Source organism: Balaenoptera ricei, chromosome 5 (genome assembly GCF_028023285.1).
Source record: "Balaenoptera ricei isolate mBalRic1 chromosome 5, mBalRic1.hap2, whole genome shotgun sequence".
NCBI classification, from domain to species: Eukaryota; Metazoa; Chordata; class Mammalia; order Artiodactyla; family Balaenopteridae; genus Balaenoptera; species Balaenoptera ricei.
In genome coordinates, this window is record NC_082643.1 from 90,706,565 (window position 1) to 90,723,518 (window position 16,954).

At 47.2% G+C, this 16,954-nt stretch overlaps 1 protein-coding gene across 1 annotated transcript in view; it reads left to right on the plus strand.

Annotated features, from left to right (window-relative positions):
- The first annotated feature begins 226 nt into the window (after positions 1-226).
- Positions 227-16,954, plus strand: part of SEL1L3 (SEL1L family member 3) — a 99,027-nt gene continuing 82,299 nt past the window's right edge. Inside the window, exons 1-2 of the mRNA XM_059924161.1 lie at positions 227-444; positions 12,303-12,873. Coding sequence (XP_059780144.1) covers positions 277-444; positions 12,303-12,873 — 739 coding nt within the window. The 5' untranslated portion in view covers positions 227-276. The remainder of the gene's footprint in view (positions 445-12,302; positions 12,874-16,954) is intronic.

Here is a 16,954-nt window from a genome sequence, read left to right on the forward strand (position 1 = left end):
TGGGCCGGGAGCGGAGGGGAGGGGAGGGAGGGGACGGGGACTGGGAGGCTGGGAGGAGCTGGCGCTCGGCTGGGGCTGCGGGGGCGGCGACGGCGGGAGCGGCAGTGGAGGCGGCGGCGGGTCCGGCGGCGGCGGCGGCGGCGGCGGCGGCGGCGGCAGGTGGCCCCGCGCGCAGCGGCCGGCCCGGCCGGGGGCGGGCGGGAAGGTGGCGCCTCGGGCGGGGGCCGGTCCCTGCACCAGGTGACCTGTTCCGGCCCGGATCCGGGCGGCCTCGCCATGCAGCGGCGCGGCGCGGGGCTCGGGTGGCCACGGCGGCAGCAGCAGCAACAACCCCTGCCGCTCGCGGCCGGCCCCCGGGCCGCAGCCATGGCCCCCCCGAGCGGCGGCGTCCCCCCGGGCCTCGGCGGGCGCCCTGCCTGCGCGCTGTTCCTGCTCTGCTACCTGGTGAGCGCCGGACCCTGCCCGGGTCCTCCCCTCCGCGCGGGGCCCCGGGGACGCGGGTGGGGGCGGTCGGGGACCTCCACCTCGCGGGCGGGTGCGGCACGGCTAGTTTTGTCTCTTCCTCGCCGCCGCACCCTGGGCGCTCCCGGCACCTGGGACGGGTACCCGGGGCGCGGAGAGCGGTGCGTCGACCGGAGTTGCGGCGCTGCGCTCTCGCCGGGGTCCCTTCCTCTCCCTCCGAGACCCGCTCCAGACCCGGGTCAGGTTCCCCTCGACACCCAGTGCTGTCCCCCACTCCACCTGGGAGCCTCGCCACCCCGCGTTTCCTCCCTCCCCGCTGCGCACGGCTCTCCAGCTCCCTCCCTGCCGGCCCTGGGCGTCCCTCACAATCTTCTCGAGGTTCCTTTCCTTCCCGAGCCCAACTTCGCCTCTTTCTCTCTGCGAATGCCACCGGCCTCGCCCCTCCTTTTAGTTTCCACCCGGTCCTCATGGCCCGGACCGTTTTGTGCGGACGCACCCGGCGATGAACCTCGTATTTCCAGCGCTCTTCAACTCCTCCATGGTCACTCCAGCCAAGTTGCGGCTGCCAGAAAGAAATCTAGTTCTTTGTAGCACGCTTACCGCCAGAGTGGGGACTTTAGCTGCGTCTTGAACATTGTCATTTCAGAGAACACGTTTGGCTCATGCGTGTCCGTTTACAATTTGCACACTTCCTGGCTTTTGTTTTAGTCATCAACTAAATGGCAGTAACCTGTTTTTCAAAACCAACTCATTTAAAATACCAGAGTAATTTAGACCCTCGGAACAAGGTGGGGGAATATTCCCCAATTCCTTTGCTGGCTTGCTTTCTTCTGCTTTGAATCTCCTAAACAACAGTAAATTTACAGGAGGTGACACCCTTTCTGTCCAGCCTACCTTATGTTCCAGGATCCTGCAGAAACCTTGGGTTATCTCGCCATATATTACTGTAAATAAATGAAATGGAAAATGCTGAATCATGAAACTGATGTAATAGGAAATTCACAGAATGCTGAAAAAAAAAAGAAAAGAAAAAAAATTGAGTAGTGTCATTGTCCAGAATTCTTTTCATTTATGTGGCATTGCCATTATTTGGAGACTTTCTTCTTGGAGGCAAAAAACTGCTTAGGAGACACTGGCAGGAATTAGAATTTGATTCCAAAGAAATTTGCCACTCAGCCCAAGTTTCTTTTGACACCCTTTACTTGTTGAATGTTTCATTTCTTGAAGCAAGAGGATGTAAAAATGCAAATTGTAATTCTGCCTCTTCATCTACCTGTTGAGCAATCCATGCTTTTCCTCATATTGTAAAATAAGCCAGTACCAGATTTTGTGGTTGGCTTTAGTTCATATTTTTATAAGAAGTTGTCAGTTAACATGAATGATTTTTTTCACCCAGGAGATATTATTATTTAATATTTATGCCACAGGGTTACAGCACACAGGCTCATAAATAAAACTGCCATAACAGATGACAGGGTTGCAGTTTAAACAGATGATTCCCGTCCACAATGCACTGGTTACCCACAGAGGCAGAAATGATGTAGTAGAGCAGTGTGTGAAACATTAATGTACAAGTGGTCAGGAAAGTTCCACGTGGAAATACCAAGACCTGGCAAGCAGAGACTGCTTCTTGACAGTTACAAGAAATCAGAGAAACAAGAGCAATAAAGGCCTAAGTGGTCCACAGGAGCAAAGAGAGATGATGGAGCAAGTATAAAAGTGCTGTATGGGGGCTTCCCTGGTGGTGCAGTGGTTAAGAATCCGCCTGCCAATGCAGGGAACGCGGACTAGAGCCCTAGTCCGGGAGGATCCCACATGCCACGGAGCAACTGGGCTGGTGAGCCACAGCTGCTGAGCCTGCGCTCTAGAGCCCACGTGCCACAACTACTGAAGCCCGAGACCGTGCTCCGCAACAAGAGAAGCCACCGCAGTGAGAAGCCCGCGTGCCGCAGCGAAAAGTAGCTCCCGCTCACCGCAACTGGAGAGAGCCTGTGCTCAGCAATGAGGACCCAACGAAGTCAAAAGTAAAATAAATAAAATTAAAAAAAATAAATTTATAAAATTTCTGTGTGGACCAAGGGGGATTTGAGACAGCAGATCACAGAGAGGAGAAAAATGATGCCATGGACAGACTATGGTGAGTTAGTGAAGTGGTGAGATAGGGCTCCAAAAAGAGAGATTACAGAAAATACTGTAATGTGGAAAATTACTAGAGCATGGATGAATGTCTTGGCAGACAAGGAGGGGATGGATTTTGGAACTACCATGGAGAGGGAAATGTCAGTGCTTCCTGAGTATGTGTGTTTCCTTCAGATGGGCTTCGGATGTGCTACTGTTAAAAAAAAAAAAAAAAAAAAACAAACTTGAATAAACAAGAAAACCATTTTTCAACTGAATGAGAAAGTTTAGCAAAACCCGGGGGAGCAAAAGTGTGACTTGGAAAGTGGGCTTCACCTTTCTTTCTAAAGGTCTAGCCATTGGTAGGGATTTTGCTCGAGAGGTATGTTCTACCAGAGAAACTGCTGAAAGGTAAGCCTTCTTGACCTTGGAGAAATTCAGTTGCAAATTGGGGAAAATGTAAAACAGCTGCATGAACACATGAAAAGCATAAACTACTGAGAAAAATGCATAAGTGTGTGTCTTGTACATCAAGGAATACTTCCTAGAGAAAGTGATTGGTCAGGGCAGGGGGGTGGACAGATAGAGGGTAGAAGTCGAGCAGAGTAGCTAAGCAGGACCTCAGGAATAGGTAGACACTAGAGGAAGAAAGCTATCCCATAATTTGGAAACCTAAATAATAATAGTAGTAGTAGTAGTAGTAGTAACAATAATAGTTTGTATTGTGCTAGGTTATTTATATGCATTATCCAATATTAATCTTAACAATAACCTTGTGAGGTAGGAGCTAGTATGATCCCCATTCAGATGAGTTAACTGAGGCTCAGAGAGGTTAAGTTAGTTGCACTAGGCCACACAGGTAGTCCAGGTTTGAAACCCAAGTCTATCTCCTTCCAGAGCCCCAGTTCTAGCCGTTCATTGCCTTCTACCTTATTGCCTTCTGGATTTTGCTGCTTGTAACCCATTCCCCTTATTCATAGATGTATGGGCCATTAGCAAAGTTCTCAAAATTAGCAGCTTCTGTGAAATTGGCCAGGATGTGAGGTCATGTCTAAAGTAGCCTAAAATATGCAAAGCTGGAAGCCCAGGCCACAGAGTAGAAGCAGGATGTTAAAGAGGGGGAAAAAAAAAAAAAGTAAAGCCAGAAGATATTTGCCATCACAATAGAGAGGTAAAGTATGGGGTCCTTGTATAATCCAGAGGCAGCTGGCAGAGTTTAGCACTTGAGTTTGTATGAACATGTGTCCAAGAGTATAGCCAAGTGTGCCTTGGAATGTATTCCAAAGACAAATTGTCCGTGATTTGGGGACTGACTCCTGTTTTGTGTTATCCCTACGTATTTGCTGGTTCTCAAGAGGTTGAGAGAGGCCTTCTAGTCAGATGCCTTTAAGCCCCTGCCACCCTCATGGAGAACAGGGTCCTGAGGTGATGGGCACATTCCTTCTCCATCGGCTGGGACAGAATAACCTTCAGTAGCAGCCCAAGAACAGTACTGTGACTGTAGCTAGAGTACTGCCAAAGCATGAATAATTGTGACGAGGCCTGAAAGATAAGTCACGGGACGATGCCAAGCAGATTTCTGAAAAGATGATCCCTGGTTCCAGCAGCTGCCCCCCAAATTCTGAGGTCACCAAAGGTCAAGATGCAGAGAGCCTCCTCAGAGAGGGTGGGGCCTTGAAAGCAAAAGGTCACGGAAAGCGCTTCCACTGAGGTTACGGGTGCTGAGTGGTGGGGTCCATGCTGGTCTTTCTCTGCCTCAGAGACCCCCTAGCCATCCTCGTTCATCGTTAACTCTTACCTTCCACCAGACTTGGCTAGAACAGCCTGAGACTGCCCAGCCCCATTTGTGACAATGGCACTTGGAGAAGGCAATTCTGTCTCTTCCAAACTCTGATCTCGAAGTATAATTTTTTTCTAAAATGAGAAAACAAATCTCACAATGGCTGGTATTGGTGTCAGCTGTAGAGCTGAAATAATCCGAGTGGACATTTGCACTTGTGAGACAACCAGAAGACAAAGAAACAAGAGGGCATTAGCGGCACAGATGCAGATGTATGTGAGGCTCATTAGCAGACAGTGACTGTGAGAGTCTTGTACAGAATTCTCTGTAAGCGACCACAGACCATCAGTTATCCCTCCAGAAGTGTTCATTAACTCCTTGCTTTGTGTAACACAGGACCTAGGGACTTCAAAACAAGGTATAGAGACCTTCAATTATACAGTTTGTGCAAGAGTGATTATGGATATTTGAAATACAGAGACCCATCCTCTAACTTCACATCAGCCAATAGCTGCCACATTCATTCCAACCAGAGTCCCTAAAATCTCCCAACTGGCCGTGTTTGCCTCTCGCCTTCTCTTCCTGCTGGCTGCCCGTTGGCAAAAGTGTGGGAGCCACCAATTGGCTGAACGGAGCAGCTGGAGGGAAGGTAGCAGAGAAGGCGTAAAGAAGCCAGGCAATTCACGGAGAAGTTGGATAGACTGGAGTAGACCGTAAATAGCCTGAAGTGAATTCAGTTACCCTGTTTATTGGCTCATCCCATTCCCCGGAGAAAGGAACGGAGGGGCACGAGGGCATGCGGGATGTGAGGAATTGCTGAGGAGGTTCTGCTTTGGTGGCTTGTCATTTGCCTCCCAGCCTCACCCGAAGAAGGGCTGAACCAAGCGGGGGAGTCGGCTCAGTGCAGCGTGTGTGTTTGTGAGTAAGATAACATCTACCCTCCCCAGACATAATGCATGGTGATCTGATGTGATTTTAGCCCCTCACCCCACACTTTCAAGACGGGAGTGAGCCAAGTCCCAAGATTCCCCCACCTGTAACCAGAAGGTGGTGACAGGTGTAGAAGTGGATGAGGTGAGGGCATCATTTTGGGTGTTTCTGGAGGGCAGCAGGCACACCATCACCAGCTTTGGAGTCAGCAGCTATGGATTTGAATTTTGGTTCTGCTTTTTAGTAGCTGGTTGTTCTTGTGCAAGTTACTCACCCTCTCTGAATCCATTTCATTTCCTCAGCTGTTAACTGGAATGTTGTGTCCCTCAGAGAGCTGTTGTGAGGTTAGAGGGGAGAAGTTCTATGAAATTCAGTGTGAGAGGATGAGGTTAGAAGTGAATGAGAAGACTTACTGTGTTTGTCCCCGTGCCTAGCACGTAGTAGGTACTCAATGAAATTAAACTGCACCAAACTTGGTTACCCTCTCATAATTTGTGTTAGCAAGAAATAGCATATCAAACAGTATTAAAAGGGGGAGAGGATCCAACACAGCAAGGAGTGTTGATCGTTATTGCAATGGCGTTTCTCTAGCCAGCTCTCAGGTTTGGGAAGGCATACGGGTCGGCTGGGAAATGTTTCCCAAGGCTCATCTTGACCTCGAAGTCCATATTGATGTCATCGCTCATTCTGCTTAATTGCATGCTTTGTTGACATAAACAGAATTTTTGCTTATTTCTAGTTGGCAGATATCGGAAACGTAGGCCTCTTAAGCCAATACAATTACCTTTTGACCTCTGGAAAGTTTGATCCAGCCAGTTTGGAGAGAGGGCGCTCAAGAGCCAAGGTTTTCTTAGGTGACTGTGGGGCAGAATGGACAAGGATGAGAAAAATAGTCAATTGTTGTTTGCAATCAGACATACCCACATGCACATGTAAGTGTAAATGGACTGCCCATAGAGAGACACAAGTGACGTGAGTTAAGATTTTCTAATCTCTCTGTTTCCTTAAATAATAAGTGGATCATATAGAGAAAAGAGCCAAGTTTTCTCACATCTTTGGAACAAGGGAAGGTTATTTGAATAGAGTTTCCTCTTACTGATTTTTAAAGGAATGAGATGGACTCATCCTAAAAAAAGTTCAGGTGGTTTTGATAGATTATTTTTTCCATCCAGAAGATACATTAAGTTCATCTGTTTCTTGATTCCCAGGCTGAACGGAATGCATTTAGAGTTCCAATTTTGGGTCTTTTATCAGGAACACACACGAAATGACCCATTTCTGTCTTTTTTTAAAAAAAATTACAAAACATACACAATTACACAAAGACAAAGGAATCTATGTTTTGTGACTGTGTGGGATGTTGTCAAATTTGACTTTGATTAGGGCTTCATTCTGGTATAAACAGATGTTTGAGGGCTCAGGCATCTTTCAGGGCCCAGCTCCGTTGTCTGCGGAGCAGATCAGCAGCTTCCGAGGTGAAACATCTATGTGGTTGCCTAAATGGCATAATTTGAGGGGCACAGAGGTGCCCTTTACACCGCAACTATCTTGCTTACAGCTGCAGTGCATTTGGCCTTTGTTTTTAAGGAATTATCTCCACCAGGCTGGCCTAGAAATGCAGAGATGTGACATTACCGCAGTGTTTCTTCATTATCACATTAATATGGGTGAACTCGCCAGATGAGCACGAGTCCAACAGGGGGTGGAGGGGCAGGAAATTTAAAATTTTTAATTTATATTTTTTGGTGTGGGGAAATGGAAAAGTTCTAGAATGTAGGGCAGTTGTCTGAAAGGGAGAAGTCCACCCTAACGGGACAAGGTGGGTGCGAGTGCCACCTTCTCTGACCTCACAGTCCCCCGGGTCAACTCTGACCCCCAGGGGCCCAGTGAAATGTTCTTTGGAAGGAGATTAATGAGGCTGGATGAAAAACAGAGACGTGCCAACCCCCATCCCCCCACCTGCCCCAAAGAACTTGTGAATGTCAGGAAAGTTTCGTGGGGATTCAAGATTGGATCGAGTGCTTTGGTTTATATGCAGGTGCCCCCAGGGCTGTGGGGCAGTTGATCTGAGTTGGACCACCGAGGCACCTGGCAGAAATGCCCACGCCTGGTACTTATTTCAGCAAAAAACCCTTAGCCAAACTCTACAATGTGCCGAGCTCTATCTTATAAGCCGGGGACGTAACAATGAACAAGACGTGGACTCTGGCTTCATAATTTCTAAACAAAGGAACGTTTGGGTAATTTTTAGCTTATGTTAATGCAACCTGGCATGTGAAAATACCTATGAAGGTTGGACACGTGTCATGCCCGTAGCTGAAACTCTTCAAGTTAATTGCCTTATTTTCCTGGCAGGAAATAGCTCATAACACACACATAACTTGAGCCAGGAAATCAGCTGCAGCTTAATCAATATTTAGAATGTGATGTGTCTCTAATCGGTGTTGGTTTTGTACATAACAGAGGTAGCCACGACTCATGGTGTAGCAGCTGCCCGCTGGGTCTGCTCCAACCCGCAAGATGCCAGCTTCCTATGTTACATAGGTGCCCACGAGAAGGAAGATTGCAAAACCTTCCTGAGGGATTTAGACCATGCTCCTCAAATCACATACAGTAACTCTGAGGTCCTCTTTGGGGCTGGCATACCCCCATCATATTAGGGACATCACCCTATCCCTGAAGTTACTCTTCTCTTGTTCCCCAGCTGTCACTAATGTTTCTCTCACTTCTTTAAATATCTATCTCAGTCCATGAAATTCTCGTTGTTGTTGTTGTTGTTTTTTGGCTGCGCCAAGTGGCTTTCGGGATCTTAGTTCCCCAACCAGGGATGGAATCTGTGCTTCCTGCAGTGGAAGCGCGGAGTCTTAACCACTGGACCGCCAGGGAAGACCCGTCAGACCATGAAATTCTACCTCTTTTCCTAGCCTAGCTCCAACTTCTCATCCTACTTAGATCTTTATTGAAACATTAGCAAGGTGTCAACATACCTATGAGGGACCCTTGGCAAAATAGCAAATCAAGCCCCATCAACCACATGTATAGGAAATGATGCCTGACTGGGTTATTCATCTTATTTCCCCTATGTGATTGTTCCTTTAAAAAGTCTATCTTCTGTCACTCTGTGTTCTTTAAAACTCTATAGCACTTTAAGTGGTCTTCTAATTCAGCTGATTATTATATGATCTTGTCATCTTTGAAAATGGCTGTAATCTAAAATAATGAGAACACATTTTCATAAAAATGACAAAATAAATAATACCTAATAATACAAAAACTCTATCTAGAATAAAAGCTTGATAGTCTATAACAGTGATCTGCAAACTATGGCCCCCGGGCCAATCCGGCCAGCTACATTTTTCTGTAAACAAGGTTGCACTGGACCACAGCCATGCTCACTGGCTTGTGTGTTGTCAATGTCTGCTTTCTTGATACCACACTAGATGGACATCAAGCGGCTGAAAAACCCAAAATAATTACCATATGGCCCTTTTTTACAGGAAAAGTCTCTGACCTCAGATCTAGCATAGCACCACTGGGTAGAAATATGTGAGCCACAAATTTGAGCCACATATGTAATTTCACATTTTCTAGTAGCCACACTAAACAAGTAAACAGAAACAGGTAAAATTAATTTTAGTAATGCATTTTATTGAACTCACTGTATCTTAATCTTATCATTTCAACATGTAATCAGTATAAAAATTATTAATGAGATTTTTTTTTATCCTTTTTTGTGTTCAGTCTTTGAAATCCATTGTACCTTTTACACTTACAGCACATCTCAGTTTAAGTGCTTAGTATGACTTGTGGCCACCATATCGGATAGCATACATCTAGGACCCATCAACCTGGAATTTACTTTTACTTCACTTGAGACTCTGAAGCCAGTGAAAACAAAATGATCTTCATATGCGTATATGGAGATTTCCTTAAAAACAGAATTTCAATAAAAAGTCCTGGAGAGAATACACAGTCAGGTGTCCCATACCTTTATCATTATCATCTGTCACCACCCACCTCCACAATGATGAGCCTGGGGTCTGGAAATTTGTGGGTCACCAAGCAAAAGTGAAACTATATTTAGCATGATGCTGTGCTTATTAATGTGGAAAAGTGGGCTGGGGCATTTTTAGCAATAAGATGTAAATGAATTAACTGCACTTTCCAATGAAATTTAAGGAAATCAGACAGCTCTGTTTAAAAGAGGTTTTCACTGGAGTTCCTAGCATCAGCAATAAAAATGTGATTTAAAAAAACTGAGGTGGGAGAACGGGGCCTGGGTGAGGTATTAAGGTATACGTGAAAAGAACGAGGAAGAGGTTTTAAGTCATTCTTTGAGAAGGGACACAATGTGATATTTAATATACCACAGCATATCCTGGACTCTGCTCCCCATTGTCTCACTAAATAAGCAAATGTCTCCTTCCGGGGAGCTGAGAAAGGGAAGCCTTGGGGGCATTTGGACGGAGGAGCGCAGGTCACCCATGGGCACCACTCTGGTCCAGCTCCCATCAGCACCAGCAGTCTCTGGCTTCGGCTAAACGCTGCTATGGGCTTAATAGCTCGATTTGAATCTTGAGAAGGGGGCCACGTCTCAGCACATCTGGCCAAATGAATAAACCATCCCTTGTGGACAAATGCTGGCTGTATCTGTCTTCATATGAAAGCAGAATCAGCCTGGAGGTCTTAGGCAGCTGTGGAACGGCAAATCTTTGGTTTCATGGTGTGTGCTGTGGGGTGGAGAATGTCAGAGTGGGCATGAGGAAAAGGAGCCCGGCTTCCGGGCCGGCCTCTGCTAAGCCTGCAGCTGCGGGATGTCGGAGCACATCCCCTCGGGGTTGCCATGTCCTCGTCTGAAAACTGGGGTGGGCTGGCTTATCACCAAGGGCTTGTGACCCTCATATTCCCGTGTCCTTTTGTGTCTTTATTTACCCCACTTCTGTCCTCTGGCCAAACCCGGCTGCTTGCTAGACCCCCAGGACAGCCGCCTGTCCCTCCTTTCATGTCTCTACTTAAACTGTTCACACCACTTGCAGTGTCCTCCCTTTGCCTCTCTACCTAAAGAACTTCTCTTCATCCATCGAAGCCCAACTGAAATGCCATTTCCTCCATAAAGCCTTTCCCAGAGCCCCCAGTCAGAATTACTGTCATTTGGTGCTGTGTTCCCTTAGGATTTGCATTTAGTTTGACTGGAGTGCAGGCCATGTTCTGCCATGTGTCTGCTATTTGTAAACGTGATTCTCTGATTCCAGACTTCGCGTGTTACTCACCTTTGGCCCTCCTACAGCCTTAAGCCAGAATTGAAGAAAGAGGTCCCTATTTCTTCCTTCTTTGGAGAAGACCACAGTGACCTTTTTCTTTAAACTTGTGGTTAAAATATTTATAGCCTAACATTTACCACTTTAGCCATTTTTAAATTTATAGTTCGGTGCCAGTAAGTACTTTCACATGGTTGTGCAACCATCACCAGAACTCTTCACCTTGTAGAACTGAAACTCTGTACTCATTAAACCATAGCTCCCCATTTTCCCTCCCCCCAAGCCCTGGTAACCACCATTCTACTTTCTGTCTATGAATCTGACTACTCTTGGTACCTCATATAAGTGGAATCAGACAGTATTCTTTCTTTTGTGACTTTCATTTCACTTAGCATAATGTCTTCAAAGTTCATTCATATTATAGCATGTGTCAGAATTTCCTTCCTTTTTAAGGCTGAATAATATTCCATGTGTGTATATACCACATTTTGTTTATCTGTTCATGCATCAGTGGACAGTTGTGTTGTTTCCACCTTTTAACTATTATGAATAATGCTGCTGTGAACCTGGTGTAAGTCTATGAACATATCTCTTCCAAGCCCTGCTTTCAATTTAGATATAGACCCAGAAGTGGAATTGCTGGATCATATGACAATTCTGTGCTTAATTTTTTAGGAACTACAGTACCGCCTTCCACAGTGGCTGCACCATTTTACATTCCCACCAGCAATACACAAAGGTTCCAAATTGCTCTGCATCCTCTCGAACACTTGTGGTTTTCTTTTTTTAAAAAAATAGTAGCCATTCTAATGGGTGTAAATTGGTCCAAAGTAACCTTTTTGCTATTGTGTTACGGATGTCTAAATCTCAAAGTCACATTTAGAAGAAGAGCTCTTAGCATCCATCCATCCGTGCCTCATGATCAAAACATTGCCTTAATTTCAGGACCAAACTTTCCAGATTTCTTCTGGAAGGAAAGTCCACACTGAGAGGGCTTCATCATCTAAAGAACTAGATAACTAACACAACATTGTAAATCAAGTATACTTCAATATAAAATAAAAATGGAAAAATGAAGAACTAGATAAATAAACCTGCAGCTAAAATCTTTCTTGGCACCTGTGGCACCATGCATGATGAAAGAATCAGACAACACAGCTTGTGGTCCACGCCTGCCTGTGTGTGATTTGGAGCAATAGAAACCTCTTGCTGGCCCATTCATCATGCATGCCTGTCCTAGCTCAGAACTTATGGAGAAAAAGCGCCCCAGCTGGCATCCCTGATATGTGTTCTCTCCGGTGCACTTTGAACTCTTCTCCCATCCTTTGATTTGGCTGCATTTGACCACCATTTGAAGTCAGGACAATAGTTTGGAAATGTCTGGAGTCGGATTGCCTCTTTTTCACTTTAAGGCACGTTCACTGCTCCTGGCTTTGTCGTGAACTAGCTCCATCATTTGGAAACCAACTCTGGAATGTTTGCCACGTAGATTTGAAAGTCCCATCTTGATGAGCAGATGCTACTGAGTCTGGAGAGGGAGTTTAATGTGGCCTAATCTTCATTTGTGTGTATGTTGGTTTTTCTCCAATTATTCGGTAGTGCTTTCGACATCTTTTATCTTCCACTTTCATTACATTATGTAAATGGATATTTTTTTCTTCCAGGAAAATAATGATTCACGTATCTGTTAATATGATCATTTTTTTTTTAATATGATCATTTTTAAGGTTTCTCTATTTTTTTTTTCTTTTCAGAATTTTGTACCATCTTTGGGTAGGCAGACTTCCCTGACGACGTCGGTGATACCCAGAGCTGAGCAGAGCGTGGCTTACAAAGACTTTATTTATTTCACTGTCTTTGAAGGAAATGTTCGCAACGTTTCTGAAGTCTCGGTGGAGTATTTATGCTCTCAGCCTTGTGTTGTCAATTTGGAAGCAGTGGTTTCATCTGAGTTCAGAAGTAGCATTCCCGTGTACAAAAAAAGGTGGAAGAATGAGAAACATCTTCACACCAGCAGGACACAAATAGTACATGTGAAGTTTCCAAGCATCATGGTTTATAGAGATGATTATTTCATCAGACACTCCATTTCGGTATCTGTGGTGATACTACGCGCCTGGATTACTCACCGATATAGCGGTGGAGACTTGAATGTTAAATGGGAGGAAAACTTGCTACATGCTGTAGCGAAGAATTATACCCTGCTGAAGACCATCCCACCTTTTGAACGCCCTTTCAAAGATCATCAGGTGTGCTTTGAGTGGAACATGGGTTATATTTGGAACCTTCGAGCAAACAAGATTCCCCAGTGTCCTCTCGAGAATGGTAGGTCGTTTGCCTTGCTAGGAACCTAATTCTCATTTTTTTTCAGACAGCTTTGATCATAAGAGGAGGGCAGGGGAAAATTCTTGTATTAGTGGTGGGGGACAAAGCAAATGGAATCTGTAATTTTGGACTTTGGGGACGAAAGAGGAAAAGTGAAAAGGTGTTGAGAAGAGACAGAGTAGCAGAGAATAGGATTGAACAGGGAGGTGAGAGAGGGACAAAGAGCCATGGAAGGGGTACCTTGAGAGGCTTGGATCTGCTTTGCATTGGAAAGGAGCTTTAGTGCCACTGAAATGAGGATCAGGAGAATCTTCCTCCCCGTCTCCCTCAAAAATCCCACATGTGTCAGTTTTCGTGCAGCATTGGCTTTTCAGCCAAGCCTACCTGGGTTCAACTCCTGGCTCTGCCACTTTCTGCCAGTGTAACTTGCAGAGTCTCAGTTTTCTCATCTGTAAAATGGGGGTAATAAATAACAATTCCCTCAGGGCAGTATTGTGAGAATTAAATGAAATGTGCTCAGCACAATAATCATCACTCAGTAAAAAGTAGTAGCCACAGTGATGATAGAATGCAAACTCTGTATTGTATCCTAAACGTCACAGGGTCACAGCCACTGAAGGATCAATAGAGGAGGCTCCCGTGCCCTTTCTCAGCCTCTTTGAAGCACTGGGTTTGGAGCTCTCTGGCTACGTGCATTTAGAAGAAGGGGGGCTGAAGTTCTCTCCATTGTTGCGCGGGCACCTTGCTGTATGGATGCCGAGTGCCTGCCAGCTCCTCTCCATATCCTGCAACGGAAAGCCTATCCAGGCATGCTCCCAGGCACCCGCCCGGAGTCGGGCAGTGTTTCCTAAAGTAGGAGCCTAAGACCACCTGCAACAGAACCACCAGGGCTCTTGTTGCAAATGCAGATTTCCAGTCCTCATCTATTTCCTGCTCAGCCAGGATCTGTGGGGCGCAGGGCCCTGGAATCCACATTTTAAATACATTCCCATCACTCTGATGCACCTTAAAGCTTGAGAACCTCTAGAGCAGGGATAGAGCTGGTGGGACTTTGAGTTGCAGTGGCTGGACCCCCAGGCGGGCTTGGTGGGTGGAGGAAGTCCACAGGCCTGTGACAGCAGACCCAGGGACGTGCCTGACACCTCTTAGTCTCCAAGAGGACTGGTTTGGAGCAAGGTGACTTCAGGACACAGTGAGAACACTGGCAGTGAGTATTTCCTGGGGCTACCCCGGAACATCCCTGCATATAATGAAAACTTAAAGGGCCAGAGCCCACTTGCTGTAGAGCCAACACATTTGGCAGTAAAAAAAAAAAAAAAAAAAAAAAAAAAAAAAAACTCTTTATTTTGAAATAATTAGAGATTTGTAAGAAGTTGTAAAAATGGGAGAGAGTCCCCTGTATCCTTCCCCCAGCTTCCCCTAACTGTGACATCTTCCATAACTATAGTACAATGTCAAAACCAGGAAACTGACGTTGATCTAATACTCTTAACTAGACTGCAGACCTTATTCAGCTTACACTGGTTTTTACATGCACTTTGGAGTGTGCGTAGTTCTAGACAATTTCATCCTACATTTTATTTTAATAGCCCTCTTCTGTGTCTGGCTTATGTTTGTGCAGTGCTTTAAATACAGAAATAACTAGAAGAAGAAGACAAATTCCCTTCCTGTGTGTGCGCACATTGGGGGTAGGGTGGGGTGGGCAATTAAGCCTCTGAAATCGTTGAGCTGCATGCGTTTTGATGATCAGTGTGCGTCCCTCTTCCAGGCAGAACCCCATGCTAGTATCCATCTGGAATGCCTTCCGCAGGGATATCTAATTTGTTAAGGAGAAGGAAGCATGGGGCGCACGCAGCCACAGTTTTGCTTTGCCTCCGATTGATTTTGTCAGGGCTTAATGATTCCATTTCATGTTTGGCAAATCACATATTTCTCATTGAAGAATGACTGAATTGCAAGCTGGAAGTTTTCAAATGAAGTCATTTACGAACCGGTTGAGTACTTAGGGCTCCTGAACATACCCTTAAACTGTGAAACGTCTTTTCTTTTCTTTTGTTGTTCCTTCCCCTATTCACAGGGCTCAGGAACAGCACAGAGGGATTTTTGTTCTCCCTGCCTCCTTCAGACCATTACTTTTGGGGTGAGAACCAGTCTAATAACGCAGAGGAAAACCTTTTCTAAGAGTCACTGGAAATAGGTGCGGGGAGCTTCAGCCACCCTCAAAACCAACTGTTTGTATGGCTAAGAAAAGGGGAGCACTTCCTCTCCCTCCCTTAAAAAGACAAATCAAAAGAGTGCCTGCAGCAGTCCTGTCAGAGTGTCCACGACCTCTGTTCTTGATTTTGTCTGCGCTATGGAAGGGGGCCAGGCCTCTGGCTTGTTCCCAGCAGGGGCTTCTTTATTCGGCTCTTGAAGAGCAAGAGTCAAGTGGGAACAACAAGGTGGCATCAGGGCGCCACGGGGGAGCTCTCAGGCCTGGCCTCGTCACAGTCTGCAGCCAGCCCTGGGGTGGGGTGCGGGGGGAGACATTTTCTGTGTCAAGTGCCTGATGTCATACAAGAGGTCTGCGTCTGAACTAAGTACCCCCTGACTCGCTTGCCTTTTCTCTTTTCCTTTGCAAAGAGAGAGCCCAGTCCTCACTCACCGATGTTCTGTGAGTGTGGCTGCAGTCCCCCTCCATCAGAGCCTTAGCTTCGGCTCCCAGGCCCCGAGCTGTGTGCGCCCAGACGCTCTGCAGCTTACCTCCTGGGCTGGGACTCTGCCAGGCCGGGCCGGTGGGCTGATTGTTGGTGGAGGTGCAGCCGGCTTCTGTCCCGCCCCGCTGAGTAAACCGACCCCAGATCAGAAGCCGGCAGCCTTTCAGGACACGTGTGTGCCAAGGCTCGGCCACGTGCCCTTCGGATGCACCTGTTCCTCCTGCATCCTGGGTGTGTGGGCCATCGGCGGCTGGGTCCCCCCTGCCTGAGGCCACTTATTGTCCATTCCCCCGGGGGAGGGCACCGGCCATTAGCTGCTGCCCCTCACCAGCCACACGTGTGCCTGACTCACCCAGAGGAAGAAATCAGCCACACAGGCCGGTAGCTCTAGGGGCGCTCCTGGACTTGACGTCCTGTTTTGACAGGTCAGCTAGCCCTGCGGCCTCTATCTTCGGCCCGTCACTGCATATTCAGTTGCTTCTCACCAGTGTTTGCTGTCATCCTAGTCTAAGCCACCACTGTCCCTGTCTGGACTCTGGCCATAAGCTGCAAATGGCCTCCCCACTTGCCCTCGTTCCTCACACGGCAGCCGGTGCAAGCAGCTCACCGCACCCCCTGCAGGCGGCTCCTCCCATCACATCAGGAAGGGTCAGCCATGTCCCTTAGCACGGCCTGTGGAATCTGTCCCTGTCCCCTTGCTGGCCTCATCTCCTGCCACGCTCTGCCACGCTCACCCTTGCCCACCTGTCCCAGCCACGCAGACCTGCTTGCTTCTCCCTTGATGTACCAAGTTCGCTCCCATTTTCGGACATCTGCATTACTGTCCCCTCCGCCTAAGATGCTCCTCCCCCAGATCACTACGTGGCTTGCTCTCTTATCTCATTCCTACCTCTGCACAAATGGCGTCTCATCCGGGACAGCTTCCTTGACCACCTTATCTAAGGCGGCAGCCCCACCCCTGCTACTCCCGTCCCATCGATATCCACCTTTTATTTCCTTCACAGCCTTGGCACGGCTGGACCTTGTAATTAAATATATGTAATGGCTTATTTGCCTGTTGAGTGTCTCCATACTAGAACACAGGCTCCATAAGTCCCGCTTTGTCTGGTGCCAGTGCCCAGCGCGACGCCCTGCACGCGGCAGGCTCGCGGTGACTGTTTGTTGATTGAGTGATGAATGCTGTGGGCCAAGGGGCAAGGACCCTTTCTCTCTTAGCTGATGTGTGACCATCACACTGTGACAGCACCCTCACACGGCTATCGTAGGGAGCATGTGGGGATGGGCGGCACCCTCCACGAGCCTTCCCTAGGGCCAGCACACTCTGAGGCTTCCCGGGTGGAGCCCGTTTGGGCTGAGCTGGATAAAGCTGCAGTGATTCTCCTTTG